This window comes from Microtus oregoni, unplaced genomic scaffold (assembly GCF_018167655.1).
Source record: "Microtus oregoni isolate MIOR12 unplaced genomic scaffold, Mior012 000009F_ref0000495, whole genome shotgun sequence".
In the NCBI taxonomy this organism is placed as follows: domain Eukaryota; kingdom Metazoa; phylum Chordata; class Mammalia; order Rodentia; family Cricetidae; genus Microtus; species Microtus oregoni.
Window position 1 is genome coordinate 51374444 of NW_024543068.1, and position 18297 is coordinate 51392740.

At 34.4% G+C, this 18297-nt stretch overlaps 1 protein-coding gene across 10 annotated transcripts in view; it reads right to left on the reverse strand.

Moving 5' to 3' along the window:
- Dgkb (diacylglycerol kinase beta) overlaps window positions 1-18297 on the reverse strand; it is a 600883-nt gene that overhangs the window by 270371 nt on the left and 312215 nt on the right. For all 10 annotated transcript variants that reach the window (XM_041658354.1, XM_041658352.1, XM_041658353.1 and 7 more), the window contains one exon: window positions 3725-3789. In XM_041658354.1, coding sequence (XP_041514288.1) covers window positions 3725-3789 — 65 coding nt within the window. The remainder of the gene's footprint in view (window positions 1-3724; window positions 3790-18297) is intronic.

The window sequence follows — 18297 nt, forward strand, 5'->3', positions numbered from 1 at the left end:
TAGTGTTTACTGGCTGATCTGTTTAGTTCACGCCAAGAAAGAGGTTTTAGTTACAGTGCATTAAGAAGATGAATTAATTCCATCAACTCAAGTGAATGAAAACACCTGAAATATAACCAAAACCTTTGGCAGAGATGATTTCACCCAACTTGTAATTTCTTTCAATATTCAGTCATCTTTGCTCCTAGCATTTAAATTTTTTTTTAAAAAAAATAGGGCTGCACAATTATCGGATATTTAGAAACACACATTAGTGTGGCTAGTGAACAATTATTAATGTTCTTTTCTTAAAAACAAGAACTTAAAGTACTCTAAATATAACCAGAAGAGGTGAACTATCTGCGAAATTACAACAGCTTGAAAATGATTGTAGACACTCACAGACAAGTTATATTTATATTTCAAATACCAATATTATGTAACATATGGTTTTAAATTGTATTAACATGTGTACTTCAAACACTATTTTTCCTTGAGTCTAAATCTGAGAGGTCTTTATATACTTTCGGTTTTATTTTAAAGTTTCAGCAGACAGAGAGTGTGTTACATTTTAACTGTTAACTTAGATCTTTCCAGGAACTTGGAAAGAATAAGATATGAGCCTTGTAAAGAGTGCTTTTTAAGCAACAGAAAATCATTATCTTTCCAAATTCTTTCCATTCCTACTGTAAGAAGCATAGGGAGCAGGAATATATATATATATATATATATATATATATATATATATATATATATATATGCAATTAATTTCCTTAAGTTAATTTTAGAAATCTAGTGTTATCTACTACATATATATATATATATAATGAATTTCAAAGTGTTCATGCTGGAGCATGGCATTAGTGGCAGGCAAATGCTTGTGACGTGAGCTCTGACCAGAGACACTGTCACTAGCATCATTTCTAAGAACTCATTTGCAAGTTTTTGAAAATACGTTAGTAACTATGACTGAGCTTGTCGCAGTGTTGAAATCCATGTCTGCCCTGGCAGATCCAATTGTTTTATGTATAATTTGCTTCCTCACAGAAACTTCTCAGAAGACATTCATATTTTGATTTTTTGTAGTAGAACTTAGAGAATCACCTAAATGCTTTAAGTGAAAGCCACCTCCAGAATTATAGGCAGGAATGCACATACTTGACCTGAAGCTAGAGAGATGGCTTCTGTCTTAAAGCATTTATCAATTGTATGTTCCGAACAATACATTTAGGACTTGCCAACATTTTTCAAAATTTTGATCTTTGGATTGAAGCAATCTAATGAAACTGAAATAAATAGACAAATAAAAATTTTGAAACTACAGAAAAATAAACGGTCTTTTTAAGAGTAGATATATGTGGTAGAAAATGAATATTTAAAAAAGGAAAAGCTAGCAATGAAAATTCCAACGCTCATGTTTCGCTCCTCTGTCTGTGACAGGAGCTCCTGCCCCTTATCCTCAAAACACTGTGGAGTTCTCTAAAAACAGTGTCGTCCGTGAATCCCTTAGAGGCAAGACCACATTTAGTCACTACTTTGAGCAGCACACAAATAGCAAATCTGCACCTTCTGGTTTCCCTTTACAGGCCATCCTTTAAGATAAATGATGAGTGTTCATAGACTGGAGAGGTATCTGAGGCAGTAAATGCTTTCTCTGGTTGTTGGTTCAGACTCTGTGAGCTCCTATTTTTCTTTTATATCTGTTTATTTGTTTTGGCTTGTTCACTACTCATTATTTGTGCTGGCTTTGTAAATATACCTCAAGAGTATCGTTAGAGATCAGGCATCACTGTGCCTTCAACATTGCTGTTCCTTCCCAGGATTGTTTTGGCAGGTTGAGATCTTTGATGCTGCAATAAGAATTTTAGGATTGCTTCTCCTGATTCAGTAGAAACAGTCTTGTAATTTTGATGGAGACTGCATTTAATTTGTAGGTAATGCTAGGTAATGTAGATACTTTTAAAATATCGATTTTTTTTCCAATCAATGAATGTTGGAGGTCTTTTCACCATCTAGTGGTTTCTCATTTTCTCTCTCTAGTGCTTAGAAGACATTCACATCATCAGTTAGAGCTTTCCTAGGGATTTATTTATTTATTTTGAAACAACTCTAAGTGTTAATTTCCTCTCTGATTTCCTTTTTGCCAAGCTTATTTTTGTTTCTACCAGCCTTTACTTGTAGCTAATAAGGGATGGTCATTCAAAGGGTAGGTTTTTATATGGATGTTTTTATTTATCCTGCTGCTTTATTGAATCTAAGTTTTCAGATGGAGTCATTTAGATATTTTAAGTAAAAGGTACTTTTAAAACTTACATTCAAATTTTGAAAGTTTAGAGGAAATCAATAAATTCCCAGAAACATATGACTTCCCAAAATTAAATCAAAGAGATATAAATACTTGAAGAGATCCATAATAAGTAATGAAATTGAGGCAGTAATATAATCATCTCAGAAAGAACCCCCCGAGGCCATATGTATGTATTGCAGAATTCCTCTAAAACACCAAGAAGTACTCATACCAATACTCCTCAAACTGCTTCTCCAAACAAGGAAGAAACACTACTGAACTTGTTTACAAAGCTAGTACTTCCTTAGCACACAACCAGATAAGCATACCACAACAAAAGAAGACAATAGACAATCTTACAGCTTTCTGACCCAAGAGAGAAGAAACAAACTGTTATATGCTGAAAAATTTATTATTTGTAATCTAAGAAACAATTCAAGGCACCAGAGGTATTGAAAACATCTGTTTTACAAAAATTCTTAAACAAATTTACTAAAAATTAGGATCTGACAAATCATGAGACCTTTTTATGTAGATGATTCAGTAAATTGTACCCTCAAGTCTATAATTAAGACTTAACTTTTGAAATATATCTTTATAGCATTTATTTTTATAAATTTGTTTTCACATAAGAAAATTATGTCAAGTACTAGTGTATGGTGAAATTAGCATTTAGATATGTATTGACTAAATTACATGAAGTATTCATGGCTAAGGATCCACTTAGCCAATATAGAGAACAGAGTCCTTGGCTTTTAATACCAATATAGAAATTCATATAATGTCCATACAGATATAAAGATTATGGTCTTCTCACAATATGAAATACCAGGTAACAATGAGGATGATAAGAACAGAAGGCAATTTAATACTTTTCCCCATTTTTCTAGGGTAGAGGCCATATTTCCCCCGAAGAATCAAAGCTAGGGAGGCAAAGGTTTTCCTGTTTCTTCGATTAAGGACAAAGGTCGCTGTCTACATTTCTGCTCTTGAGGTTGTTGGAAAGGTAATTTTTACTGGCATTTACTTGAAGCAAATATGGGATGGTGGTTCAAAGGGTAGCAACCTGAGACACCAGCATATATAAGATCACTCAAAGTTATCAACTTATCAAACCAGAACTGTGTTTTCCCATGGGATGGAGAATGAGCAGCTCCACTTACTAAGCCATGTAAAGGCTTGTAGTATGTGTGATTTTCACTTTCGACATATTTTAAATATTTACTTTAAAGCACATGAAATTGAAATAGACATGATACCCACTGCATTCTGCACTATAGCACTATGAAAATCTAAAAAGAAAAATACATTCAATTTTACTTCTATCTAAATGTGAACACCTAAACGGAACTTTATCCAACCCTTTCATGGAAAGGGTGTACACCACATAGTGATCTTCTATAACGACATAATTACCGACATCAATCAAAATTAAAAATCCATCAGTTGTTGCCTTACCGGCTGTTGAATTTCTCTGGGTGTTTTTCTCTCATGATATGGAATCTGTGTGCAATGGAAGCATCCTAAAAGAAGAAATGGGGGAGGGATAGTTGTGATTTTATTATCTTGTCGAAATATAAAGTAATAAACAAGACTTTTTCATCAATTCTGTTTTTACAATGCTATTTACAAGAAGATATTCTGAAATTAATGAAATATGTACTACTCGTGTGAAGTCCAAGAAAGAATGATTATAAAAACATGTCAAAGTTAGACATTTCTTATAATTATATAAGAAATTAATTCCTATTGAATTTATGTATCTTTTAATTCCTGGGTTTGGCTCCATGCTTAAATTCTGCTTAAAATCATACATTTTGTCATAAGGTCAGAGAGCAGTTGAAAGTATTTCTAAACAAGAGTAAAAGAGATGACTTCAGTGGGAAAGTGACCCAGCCGAGAAGTTCCTGATCCTTGGAGGTCAACTGTGGGTAAGAAGACAGTGACCGGCTGGGAACCAGTAAAGCAATGGAACCTTTGGTTTCTGAGTTTGCTCAGCATGCCCCAGATGTCTGATAGATAACTGGTCATAACACACATAGCCTTCTGACCCATCTCCTGTAATAGAGAAAGCCAGCAAAGAGAAGGGCACAAAGAAATCTTGACAATTCTAACTCATCTCTCAGATGCTAAATACAACAGTTCTGAGCACGAATGGGTACCACTTTCTTTTTGGTAATCCAGCCATTCTCTCTAAGACAAGAGTTACACTGGATGTGTGAGATTGGCGGAGGGCTGTAACCCAAGTTTTGGAGTACAGACCATTTAGACCAGTATTAAAAACAGTCCTATTATTCCAAATAAGGAGATACTTTCCCATTCTCCAGCAACACATAATTAATCACTCAAATGAGAAACTAATATATTTACCAATCTTTTTAATAGAAAAGAACTTTTGTGATTCAATTCTAAGTTTGCTTCAGAGTGAAGACAAAAGAAAAAGAAAACTAACACAAAAGAAATAAAGAAGTTGTATATTTGAGGGAATCTTGAAAACACTAATCAAGGATTAAAAGTCTAATGAATGAAATGAAAAGGCGAATGTGTTTGCTCATGCATAACAAAGCACAAGGCCCAACAAAAGGGTCCAAGGGCTGCAGATGGCTGAAAGACTCTCTCTGCAAGACAGAGCAAGCTGCAGCTATTTAGATACATCTTACACCTTAGCAATTGTCAAATAACTGAATTTATTTTACAAGAAAAAGGGTATAAAATTGTAGATAGATGAGTATTGAAAGAACATTTACAATAGGTGCACCCACACACTGAGACAATGGGGATGTTCTATTGGGAACTCACCAAGGCCAGCTGGCCTGGGTCTGAAAAAGCCTGGGATAAAACCAGACTCGCTGAACATAGCGGACAATGAGGACTACTGAGAACTCAAGAACAACGGCAATGGGTTTCTGATCCTACTGCATGTACTGGCTTTGTGGGAGCCTAGGCAGTTTGGATGCTCAACTTCCTAGACCTGGATGGAGGTGGGGGTTCCTTAGACTTCCCACAGGGCAGGGAACCCTGATTGCTCTTCAGGCTGGGGGGGGGGCTTAATTGGGGGAGGGGGAGGGAAATGGGAGGCGGCGGCAGGGAAGAGACAGAAATCTTTAATAAATAAATAAATTAAAAAAATTACTGAGACAGCCTGGTCTACAAGAGCTGGTTCCAGGACAGGCTCCAAAACCACAGAGAAACCCTGTCTCGAAAAACCAAAAAAAAAAAAAAAAATTACTGAGAGCACTTTTTATTGATTGATTTTCTAACACATAATTTTAAAACAAAAATAAAACATGGACAACATAGTGGACATTTTAAAGGAAAACTTTGCATATTTTGTAGCAATTTTTACAAATATTAATATGTCTTAGTAACATTTTAGGTTACATATCTATCTTATGGTGTTACAAAGTTATATGAAAAATTAAACTTGAGTTTCTGTGATACACATGCTCTTTGATCAGTAATTGTTTTTAAAAGCGTTTGTCTTAAGTTTATTCCTACTTGAATGTAAAATGACCTTGAAGAACCGACTAACTGCAAAAATCCAACAAATAATTACACAAAAGCAAAAGCATAGAAATCAAGGACTAAGAGAGTGAATGGTTGACACTTCTGGCCCATTGGGATAACATCGTTGAGTTCGTTTTTATTTGAATTATTTGGTTTTTTCCTGTTGCAAATCATGTAGGGTGATTTTCTGTAAAGTAAGTACTTTTGCAATAAAAATCACAAAAAGGAACTTAAGCTTGATAGAGAAATAGAAATAAGAGGAGAAGAAAATCAAAAAAAATATTTAAATAGACAGGAATATAATTGAGGAAACTCCTAATGTAGAAGATTCTCATGCCAACGAGCCAAAGATAAACTTAGTATTATCTCCATCTCCAAGATACTCAGGCAATTGAGCACTTAGTAAAAGGAGAGGGAAAGAAAAATAAGTAGGGAACATTGCAGGCTTTCTCCCTTTGAATGGATTCCACCACAAAGAGAGCTGGCCTTGTGTAGGGCAAGGCTGGGACTGGACAAGGGTAGCAGGTGTTCATTTGGATGAGAATTCAGCCCAAATTTGATAGAGACTCTGAACCTCTGGCACTGCCCCAAGGGGCCTGAAGGAATACTGCCAGCTGCCGCCAACTTGCTCAGTAGCCATTGTTTTAGAGATACATATGACTCTCTAATGAGAAATAAAGTAAGGAAATGCAAACATGGCATTTTAATTTTACCCATTCTGCCCCCATGTTGAGGGAACAACTCAAATCAGCTTCACTTCACCTTCTGAGTTCAGACAACTGAATTCAGAGCAGGTTTGGAGTTCCAGGCCATTGTGTGTTTCAACAAATTGGTTTTGTATCCAGAGCCACAGCTTTCTTATATTTAGAGGAAATACATCCACTCTGCAGTGCTGGAGACGAAGTGCAGTGATTCCACACAGCAAATTTTATTTAGTCAGGATGTTCCTGTGATTCATGAACATGCTAGAACATTGCTGACAGGAAATTTGATGCTAAACCATGCTTATTATATTGCATAATTTTTAAGTATACATTTTCTGGCTTTTAAGTTGATTTCATTATTTCCTTAACTTATAAAGTTTTATTTCAACTTAATTTTATTTTAAGCTAAATTTAAGAAGTAAAAAGTAAATATATCAAGTCCATTAAAGCAAAATAAATTTACTGTTCAGTTTTATTTAAGCAGTAGCTTCAGTGTACTTTTTGAATGGATGCAGTTATCCATGTATAAGTACATATTAAATAAAAGAATATTTGTATATGAATGCATATTCAGTTTCTAACCATGTCTATTTTAGTTATTCTTTCCTTAATGTTTTTCTACAACGTTATTTCTATTTCTATATTGTTACAATCAAATTACCCTGAGAGACAATTTTGTATAGTATGATGACAAACTGCTATTAGCATTTCATTATTTTTAATTTTGCAATTTTCCACAATTTAGAGCATTTCACTGAAGTTTGTTATGGTCATGTAATTTTTCTGTGACCATGCTATAGAACAGAGTGACACTTATATGTGAAATAAGAATTATATATAACTTGGTGGGAACGCAAACTTGCATAGCCACTTTGATGTGTGTGTTATTTTATGAGAAATTAGGAAACAATCTACCAGATTTGTGTTTCGATGTTTAAAGTGAAATGGTTCAATTAAGATTAAATATATTTACATATATTAATTTATTTTCATGTGTGTATGTTTTCATAGTACAGGAAAACTCAGTTGATTCTTTCCTTCCACCAGTAGGGTCCAGAGCTTGAATTCTGATCATAAGGCTTGGTAGCAAGTACATTTGTCTGACAATCCATGTAATTAGCCTTCTTTATTTGATTTATGAACTCTGTATCATAAGTCATCAAACAGAACAGCTACAACAGAACCTTGAGTATACATGTCTATATATAGATAATAGGCAGTCATGTTCTATCTACCTGTAAGGCATACTTCCTGAAAGATCCAAGCTTTATTATAGGAATACTGTTCAAACAGGATTATATTATTTATATTTAAGATAATTTTATTTATAGCTTGATTGATTTGAATAAGAGATCTCAAAATGACAGCTCATCGCATGTTTACTTAGCTTTCATTTCATTGGGATAGCCATCTGCCCGACGCATAACAAATGAATCCTGACGGGCTTTGTAAATGTTAATGGGTGTCCAAGTACTTTTTTTTTTTTCATTCACCACCACCACAACCTTGCTTACAAGTAGATATAATTTCCGGAAAAAATACTAAATACTCTGAAAACATGATGATAAAAACATTGCTTAGAACTTCAACCTTTGTGGGGAAGGGTGTGTTCTGGGAAATATCAGTATTAGTGACAAACTATTGTCGGCAATGACGCTTATTGTTGCAATGCCTACAGTTCTGTGGAAGGATAGAAAGGGCCAGTCAGTCATCTCCAATTCCCCTCTACTGCATTTGTTCAACTAACTCTGCCCTTTCTCTGTGTTCTGTAAGTATACCTCCATTTCAGACTGACTTTCTGGAGTAAAACACAATATGATACAAAACTGTAGTTCCTAATGGTCTATGAAGAGAAGGGAGGGGGAGAGAAGAATATCACCTATCCAGATCACACCTTGTAGAGACATACTGAAGAGAATAAAATAAATACCAAGATGGCTGCCTAATGGAAGAGAAACCAGATAGTTCAAAATTAAAGCCTAGAGAGACTAAGGAATGGACAGGAGAAGAAAGGTCCACATAACAGCAATATCAAAAGAAAACATGACTAAAAATTAAGCATTCTGCTGGAGCCCATCTATCAAATTCAAATATTGTCCAAAATAGCCTTCAAATTTCATTTCTGTAGAAGCTGCTCATTTGTTTCATTTGTTTATTCATTTTGTAGTTTTAAATATTTAAAACAGTTGTTCTGTGAAACCTGTTACACATGCATTTATTTTTCCTGACAAAATGTACCAGGAGAAGAAACATATAAAATAATGCAGATTTGAGCACTCAGGTAACAGCTCAAGGTGGGAAGTGCTGGCCATGTAAGTGTGATGAACAGAGCTCAATTTGGATGATTTGGCTTCATACCAGGAAGAACAAGTTGACCAGCTAGACTAGCTGAAAGGGAGAATTCTGAGTTCAAATTAATCATTTTTCCTTAATATTTATCTATCTATCTATCTATCTATCTATCTATCTATCTATCTATCTATTCACCCATCCTTCCTTTCTTCCATCCATCTAGCTATTCAAAATCAAATAAAAAACCCTCAGATGAAGGTTCTATGATGATATCCAAGGTCCCAATGAGGAGCAGAAGGAGGGAGAACATGAGCAAAGAAGTCGGGACCACGAGGGGTGCACCCACCCACTGAGACAGTGGAGCTGATCTATTGGGAGCTCACCACGGCCAGCTGGACTGTGACTGAAAAAGCATGGGATAAAACCGGACTCTCTGAACATGGCGAACAATGAGGGCTGATGAGAAGCCAAGGACAATGGCACGGGGTTTTGAACCTACGTAATGTGCTGGCTTTGTGGGAGCCTAGCCAGTTTGGATGTTCACCTTCCTAGAAATGGACGGAGAGGGGAGGACCTAGGACTTACCACAGGGCAGGGAACCCTAACTGCTCTTTGGACTGGAGAGGGAGGGGGAGAGGAGTGGGGGGAGGGGGAGAAGGGTGGGAGGAGGGGGAGAAGGGTGGGAGGAGGGGGAGGGAAATGGGAGGTTGGGAGGAGGTGGAAACTTGTTTTTTTTTTTTCTCCTTTTCTCAATAAAAAAATGGGAAAAAAAACCCCTCAGAACATAAGCCTCTGCTTATGGGTGAATGTATGTTCATCTGTACGGACATGTGTTTTCATACAATTATGATCACACATACAACACATTCAATGCTCACATATGCATATGTAAATACAGGCATGATTCGGTTTTATCTTGGAGTTGATTGTCTACTCTTCTCTTGGCAGATATTTGGTTATTCTTGACAGTCCATGAGATAAAATATTTTCAAAGACTCTCTAAGCATGATGACTTTCCCAGGTCTGACTTGAATTTTGAATCTTCATTGACTAAAAGTATTTCATACAGGGCTAACAGGAAGAAATTTCATGCCTCTACCATATCCAAAAGCCCATGGCTGAGGTGGTGATAGGGAATCTTTTAGGTTATAATTTAGATGATAGTTACCTTGTCAAATTGCTTTCTAAATGTCTATGTTTATACCCATAGAATTGTCCTGGTCATGACACAAAAATAAACTCTACAGTAATTAATCCATGCTACAAAATTTTATACACAAAGTTTGGTATGGAAGAATTCTTCACCATCCTGTCACTCTTCTATTATTTAAATATACTTCTAGAAGCCGAGTCACATATGCACATGTTTAGATTGTGTTTGCTTACTTTTATTTTATAATATCTTATTTCTGATTGCTGAATATCTAAGTGATTTAATATTAAAGTACTCCTACTAGTAACCCCAAAATAAGAATCAATGTTCAACACAAAAAGTTGGAATAGTTGTCAACATGTGAAAATTAATTATTTTGATAGTCTATATTCAATAGTAGTACATATAAAAAAAGTTTTAGGAGCACAATCCCATAGTCAAACTTGAATGAAGTTGAAAATATAATTTTAGTTTTGCACATTGTAACATGTTGTGTTAACCATAGTCAAATTTGAGAAAATTAGAATCATCTTTGTGTATTTATGCAATCATGATCATTTTTAACAAATACACTTGGAATGTTTATTTTACGCAGACTTTGAGGGGCATATTTAGCAACTCTGAATGCAAGTTTTATATTAGATTTTGCAAAGTAGTTCTAGGATTGAATTCCAAATATGTATAAAATTTTATTTGTTTAATAAATTATGAATTGTAAATGGACTTTCAGGCTCTATATTTCCATTTGAAGACAAAAGGAAAAGATAGTAATCCAAACTTGATACATCAATACATGCTAAAAATACAAAGTCTTCTACAATTATGATGTCTTCCATCATGGAAAGTTCATACAAAACAAAGCTGTACCCAGAGGAACTAGACTGAATTTTCACCTTAGACCCATTCCATCATCTAATATCATATGTGTAAACCTGTGTATAGCTAAAAAGTTACTTTAGAACAAAAGTCTCAGTTTAATTGTTTAAACTTCTATGAAGGTTTAAATGTATTAAATTGCTTTAGATAAAGTTATAAGGAAATACTCCTCCTTGTTGGACTGGTACACAAATAAAATATGGTGGCCTTTAAAATTTGCCTTTAAGATATATTTTCCATTATATTAATTTATCATCTATTCATTTATTATTTTATAAATGAATCAGACATCTGATGTTTTACTCAAGGCATATGAACAACGTGAAACAATCTCCGTTTAATTTTTGAAATGTAGTCTATTGTCTGACATTTGATGATTGAATTGAAGCTCACACTGCCCCAGAGATAAAAAATAAATCCATTTTTACACATATAACAATGCAAACTTAAACTAAGCATTCATATTTTACATTTGTCAAATTACTAATGGAGTCCCATAGAAAGGGAACTGGCTTCACAAACAAGTATTAAGGGGTGTGTTGGATTGAAATGTTTTGCAAGACAAAACACCATTCATTTTCTACCAAATATGCAAAGCAAACAGAAAGATGAGAGCTCCTTTGACGTTTGCAGATTTTCAGAACAGCACATTTGTAAAGCACTACCTTGCTTCTATGAGACTTAGTTAAACTAGTTTTTAACCGGTAAACTATCTGCTGTTCTTTTCATCTAATATTGGAAAAGGGAAAACATCAAGAAGCAACATTTAAGATCACTAACATCTGCAAGCGTAATGGGTGTGTGATTCATGATGTTATGTTCAACATTAGTTACACTTGATCAGTAATACTCCTCCAAACTTCTGGCAAAAGCAGAACTAATGATGAGTATTTTAAATTAAACTGATTGACATTGTTGACATCATCACAATCAAATTATCGTTTTTTTATATCCTAAAAGAAAACTTCAACAATTATATCCTTGTGTGTTTCACGCTGACCCCTAAGGTCTCGATGGAGCGTTCACTAATCACTGGCACCATGGAATTCAGAGACAAATTCTTCCTGAGACACAATGGGGGCACTTTAATAAATGAACACATAGGAATCTATAATACCATTACACAAAGAGAACCACAATAATGGTCAACACATGGCTTTTTAAAATGCATTATTTGTCACTAAGTAGAATGCCATTATAACAAGAAACCTTTTGTGCTTTAAAAGGGTATGTTTCTCAGTAAAATATTTATGCTTCTAGAAATTACCAGACTGTATAGCTCACCGACAACAATTTCACTTTTATTACATATAAATTGTAAATTATTTCTCCTGAATTATTAATGCAGTGGAAAAGAGACTTGTTCAGGCTATCGTCTTCTCAAAGGGTTGCAAATAGATGAAACAGGACCAAGATGACAATCTCAGCATTTAAAATACACACATGATAATTCAAACAAATGTTATGACATTTAGGATAATGAACCCCTTCATTTATCCTACTATCTGGTATGAGTTTTATTTCACATATAAGGAGTCAGAACAGATGTCCAAAATTTATAATGCCAAAAGAAAGTTAGGACATATCTTCATTAGTACCCTCTGAGCAGCCTGCAGTGTCTCTTTAAAACAGCTACTAAAGACCTTCGAAACAGAGAGAGAGAGAGAAAACAGTCTTCAGACAAGAACAGTGAAGCTCAGAGAAAATGCTTCGAACCATGTGAACCACACAACAGCGACATACCTAATCTGCAATCGGAAAATGAATCACTACAAATTTGTTACTAAAGACCCCTCCTCCAGGGGGAAAACAGTTTGGCAGTCATTAAAGAGAAAAACTGAGGTTAAAAATTATTGGAGACTTTTTGGAGTGAATTAATTCTAATCAATATGTTTATTGACTACACAGTGAACTAATGACTTCCTTAAATAACGTGGGTACCCATTATTGCTGACACTCAAATTAATATTTAACCTAACGACACGTATGCTTTCTAAAATTTTCCTGAAGTAGCATTTTCTTGTCTTTACTTTAGAAGCAGAGCCTGTGTTTTATCAAACATGTACATGCTCTTTCTTTCCATATTTACAATGTAAATTGTAAAGGCAATGTCCATATGGTCAAATGTTTAATAACTGCTTGGAGCAGTTTGTGTATAGATTTATGAACAAAGATCAATCTAGTAGCATATAAAACAAGGGAAGATATGGATGGGTACAAAGGGCCTTCTATTTCCATACCAAATTTTTTTTGATTTCTTTTACACAGAATATTAAGTAATATATAATATAATATATATGCCCATATTATATATAATTTATATAGCAGTTTCTACAAAGGCACAATTATTATATATGGTTATTTTTATCAAACTTACTTTGAGGTTATTTTTTTAAAGAAGGTTTAATAAGCACCTGCTATGTCACACATCAAATTAGATTCTTAGATGATAAAATTAATTCTAATCTATGTCTGTACATAGGAAAGTTACACTTATAAATATCTCATCTCTTTAATAACTTAGCTTTCATAAAACTTAATGGGAAGAATCAGAGATTCTTCCAGAGCATGGATATTACCCTGAAATTCTTTTCTTTCACATTAATAGTGAAAATTGAAGAAAAGAGTAGAGTTCCTTCAAACATTGATAATAATTTGATGACTAGTGCATTGCTTTGGCTATTTTTCAGGCCCATATGCAGAGAATGAAGAGTCAACACATTAGTAGGAATACATTTCTAAACATATGTGAGGAAGCTTCCAGATAAATTTCAGAAGGCACATGGTAAGAAAGTGAAGACCCTCTGTTTCATTACTAGCCTTATACTAAGATTGTTGGACTTTGTAGATAATGCTACATGAGATTCCAAAACTCCATTTTCCCTTTCACCAGAGAGACACTTTTTAGGCAGCTTTATTATACTCTTGAGTTCTTCAAATAGTCGTTGATAGAGTGGATCAATATAGTGCTCGGTACAGAGCAGCCAGGCAACAGAAACCATCAGAGGACCCACTGTGTGACAGAGAGTACAACCTGGTGGGAGATTCTAGAAAGGAAGTAGAGCTTTCCCATGTCACTCTGAAGACTGAAGAGTAATCACTCACCAACTTTCTGAAGAATGTTATTACTATTCATTTATTGACAAGACTGAGCCCATCAGTGTTGGGTAAATCGTGCAATAGTGCAAAATCAGTTGATAGTCTAAACAGTTCTATTGCCCCCTTCTACTCTTGATGGATGACATTATTTGCATAATACTATTGGGATGCTAAAAAATTGACTTCATTTATGGACTGTCATTCTTAGAAAGACCATTTGGTACTCTAATACTATCAAAATCTAAACAGAACCTGCCAGGATGGCTTATCAGGTAAAGGTGCTGGCTAAAGTACCACAACCTGAGTTCAATCCCTGAGACACACATAGTAGAAATGGAAAAGAGATCCGTACATTGCTATCCTCTGTTCTAGGTATGTGTGTCATGGAATGCACACCCTCCCAATAAAAATATACAGAAACAAACACATAAATATAAAATGCTGTTAAGCATAATGTATGTTGTACATTCATCTCAATGAATATTAACATATATTTAAGAAGCCTATAACTATTTAGATGTTTTGGATCATTTTTCTCATTAGGGTCTTCTAATTTAAAAATATGTGATAAATACATACCCTTTTCATAGCTTTGAATAGAATATTAATTTCACCTTAATTTTAGACAAGTACCTTTTATAGCAAATAAATATTGTTTTGGATAATCAAGTTTATCTTCTTACACATTTCCCATAATAACATTGATTAACGATGCTGACATTGCTGAAATGTGCTTAAATCTCATTAGCATATATTCATAAATGCAAGTGCCCCATTTCTTAAATTGCTCTTTTAAGGGTACATGAGTACAGCCAACTTAATTAACATATAGTGTTATATAATTATACCAATACAAATTTTTTTACAATGGGATAAATAACAAATCATGGAATTTGAAAAACTTGAAAAGTAATTAGAAATTCAAATTTATAGACTGAAAAATGAAGTAACTTTCCCAGAATTCCAGTGGAACCAAGAGCAGAATGGAAGCCTTCTTACTTAAGGTTAAGGCATCTTTTTATATATGATGATAACTTTTTATTGAGGCCCATTGCAAGCAATTTTCAGGAATTGTCAGTTTAATGGGTATTTTCCAAAAATGTATACCATTCTATCAACTACATGTTAGAGCTTTTTATACACTAATAAATTTTGCCAGGAAATAAAAGAAAGCCAATCTAATCTGAAACTGTATGAAACCATATTAATTCTTATAGACAAAATTTACTTATAATTTATATTGTGGTACAGTTTCTCAACTCACATTAAGGGTTCTTTGGTCCATATGTACTGTAATTGGTGGGGAAAACAGAAATGGGTCCCATGGAGATGAACAAGGAAAATATATCTTCAGCACACAGTAAGCAGTAAAGAAAACCATGGCTTTGGAAAGCAAATGCTAGAAGCTGTTCAAATCCTGTCCCAGGGTAGTAGGACAAAGGCCAGAATGATTTTTATTTTCTGTATGCTAAAAAACGTAAGTGATGTCACGTTAACTCAGATCTAAGGCTCATGACAATGAAAGGAAGACGTTTCTTCTTCCATAGGTTACCTCCGGAGGCATGAAAATTAAATGTATTTTGTCAAAATTGTATTACTCAAGCATTCTGCCGACCTGGGAGGATTTCTCACAATCAAAAATATCCCTTCTCTTTGTCCTTATCTCAAATAGATCATAACTTAAAATCATGAGAGTACACCTTTATTTGCTATAAATTAACACAGGCTTTTTGTTTTGTTTTGTTTTATTGTGTGTGTGTGTGTGTTTTGAGACACGATTATTTTGAAATTTGTTTATATATTATCATTTAACTGCATTTACCCAGTTTATAAGCTCTTTGAAACGTTATTGTTTTAATTAAAAATTGAAAGTTTTTCATATTGTACTTATTAAAATTCCAACTAAATTTTATATTCATATCATTAGTACTTAAAATTGCTCATTTTCTTATTACTCATTTATTTATTCATTAGACAATTGCTATATGTTTAGCATTAGACTTTTTTAAGATTAAAAAAAATACACAGGAGAGTATGTTGGTGTATATGCCACACATGTGCCCATGGTAGCCAGAGATAGAACCAGATTCTCTGGAACTACAATGCGCAGACTTTTGTGAGCTACCTGATGTTAGTGCTATTACTCAAACCAGAGTGTTCTGGAAAAGAAGTAAGAGCTCAGAACATATGGACATTTCTCCAGGCTCTGGTGAAGAGATTTTAAGCATAAAATTTCTTCTTTTTCTTTTTTCTTTTTATTTCTTCTCTCTCTCTTTTTGTTATTGTCTTCCCTCAAGTAGAATAACTGCACATACAAGTTATATTTCAAGTAACATTTTCATATATTTTGAAAAGTTTCGTCTTTTAAATTATTGTACCACCATTAAGATGTCAACATTTTAAAATAGTACACAAGATCTTAAAGACAAGCTATCTAATGGGAATGTTCATGGTGCCTCACATCAAATGGTGATATGATCATGACACCTCATATCTAATAGAAGTGTGATCATCGAGCCCCGTATCTAATGGAAGTGTGATCATGGAACCTCATATAGATTGGAAGTGTGATCATGGAGCCTCATATCTAATGGAAGTGTGACATAGAAATGCATTCACTCAGTGATTGGAGAGAATCAAAATGTCTCTTGGGTTTTAAAGTACAACTTAGAGAAATATTATTGAGCCAGTGTTTCATCATCTAGTGGATGAAATTATATTCCTTTCCCAGTTCTTCCCTAGCAAGTACTCCTTAAGATAAAATCAAAGTTCAGAAGGAACTACATAGTGCATCCCAATTGCATAGGAACTAAGAGGGGCAGAAAGGGAAGAGGCTATAAACATAAAATATTTTGTAAAGGGCTCAAATTTAGTCAACGACTGTCTAAAACAAACAGTGGTGTCTGGATGAGGAACTCGTGTCCTTATGCATACAAGGAAAACTCTGTCTCGACAGGGCTGGCTCTCTCACCATTAGTGAACCAATTTTGCATTTCTTTTTCTGTTTTTTAAGAATGGTCAGGGAAATTTCACACAGGAGCCTCACAGGCACCACAAATAGAGGAACTTTTATTGGGAAGAGATAAATGGTGTAGCTATTGTCTAATGACATTATTCATAGTTTCACACATAGGAAGCATGCACACTTTCAAATCTCTTCCAACTTGACTGAATAGTGTAGAGATAAAATAAAATGAAGACAGGTTGTGCAATCCACAGCCCATTACAGGAAGATACCAGGGAGGGAACTCATTAAGGAAATTAATGTTTTTTTTCTATTTGTTTGTTTTGCTTTCTACCAATGACTTAATGACTCACTTAGTAGAACCAGAAGTTTAAAGGATGGTTTCTAGAAAAACACACGGGATTGCTAAATCAACAACTATGACAAAACCATCTGTCAATATTTGTCATTCTGGCTAATGATTAGCCAACTTGACTGAATAAAGAATTTCCTAGAATGATAATGAGGTGCACATCTGGGTGGGATCATAAGAGCATTTCTGGAGAAGATTAAGTTCTGTAAAGAACACCCATCCCATAGACTTGGGGCCCAGACGTAATGAAGAGGGAGCAAGAAAATAGCTAGTATCTTCTCTGTTGCTTCATGGTTGGCCACTTCGTGACTAGCTTTATCAACCTCTCACTTTAGGACTCTAATTCATGGGACAATGGGAACATTAACCAATCTCTCTAAAACCATGCAACAAAGTAGAATATTCCTGCTTACATTGTTTCTGTCAATATTCTGTGTACAATCAACATATACTAATATAGATAGATATCAGAATGGCTGCAAACCAGAAATCAATTGAAATGGAAATATTTCTTGCTAGTATGATACTATGCTAGTTCATTGTGGGTGTGTATTTGGGATATAGATAATTCATCATCTTAATAATTTGGTCTTTATTTCTGGTTGATTCATACAGAGCTGTACTTAAATTAGTACACGCAGGAGTCCTACTCATACTTAGATGTGATTTATTTATTAGGATTCCAGCCTCAGAGAAAAGTGCTATCTTAAGATGGAACTGGAGTGGTCACATATTTTGCATATATGATGGCAATAAATTTTGTGGGCAAGAGTGTGGCTGCTGTATACTGTTTGAGTAGTATCTGCTACTCATTCTTTCCATACATAATCATACTGCCACACTTCACTGAAACAGTTTGTTTTTTCCTTAAGTCTGGGCTACACTAAAATAATTTAGCAAAGTCACTTTCTAGGCCTTTAAGCTTTTAACTGAAGTTATTAGAAGTTAACTTTCACTTTAGAATTCCCATAACCTGCTGAGTTATACTTTTGTGACAGAGAGAGAGAGAGAGAGAGAGAGAGAGAGAGAGAGCCACATACTTGAGAAATTAGCACAGACATCCAGACATGCTGGTGAAGAAAC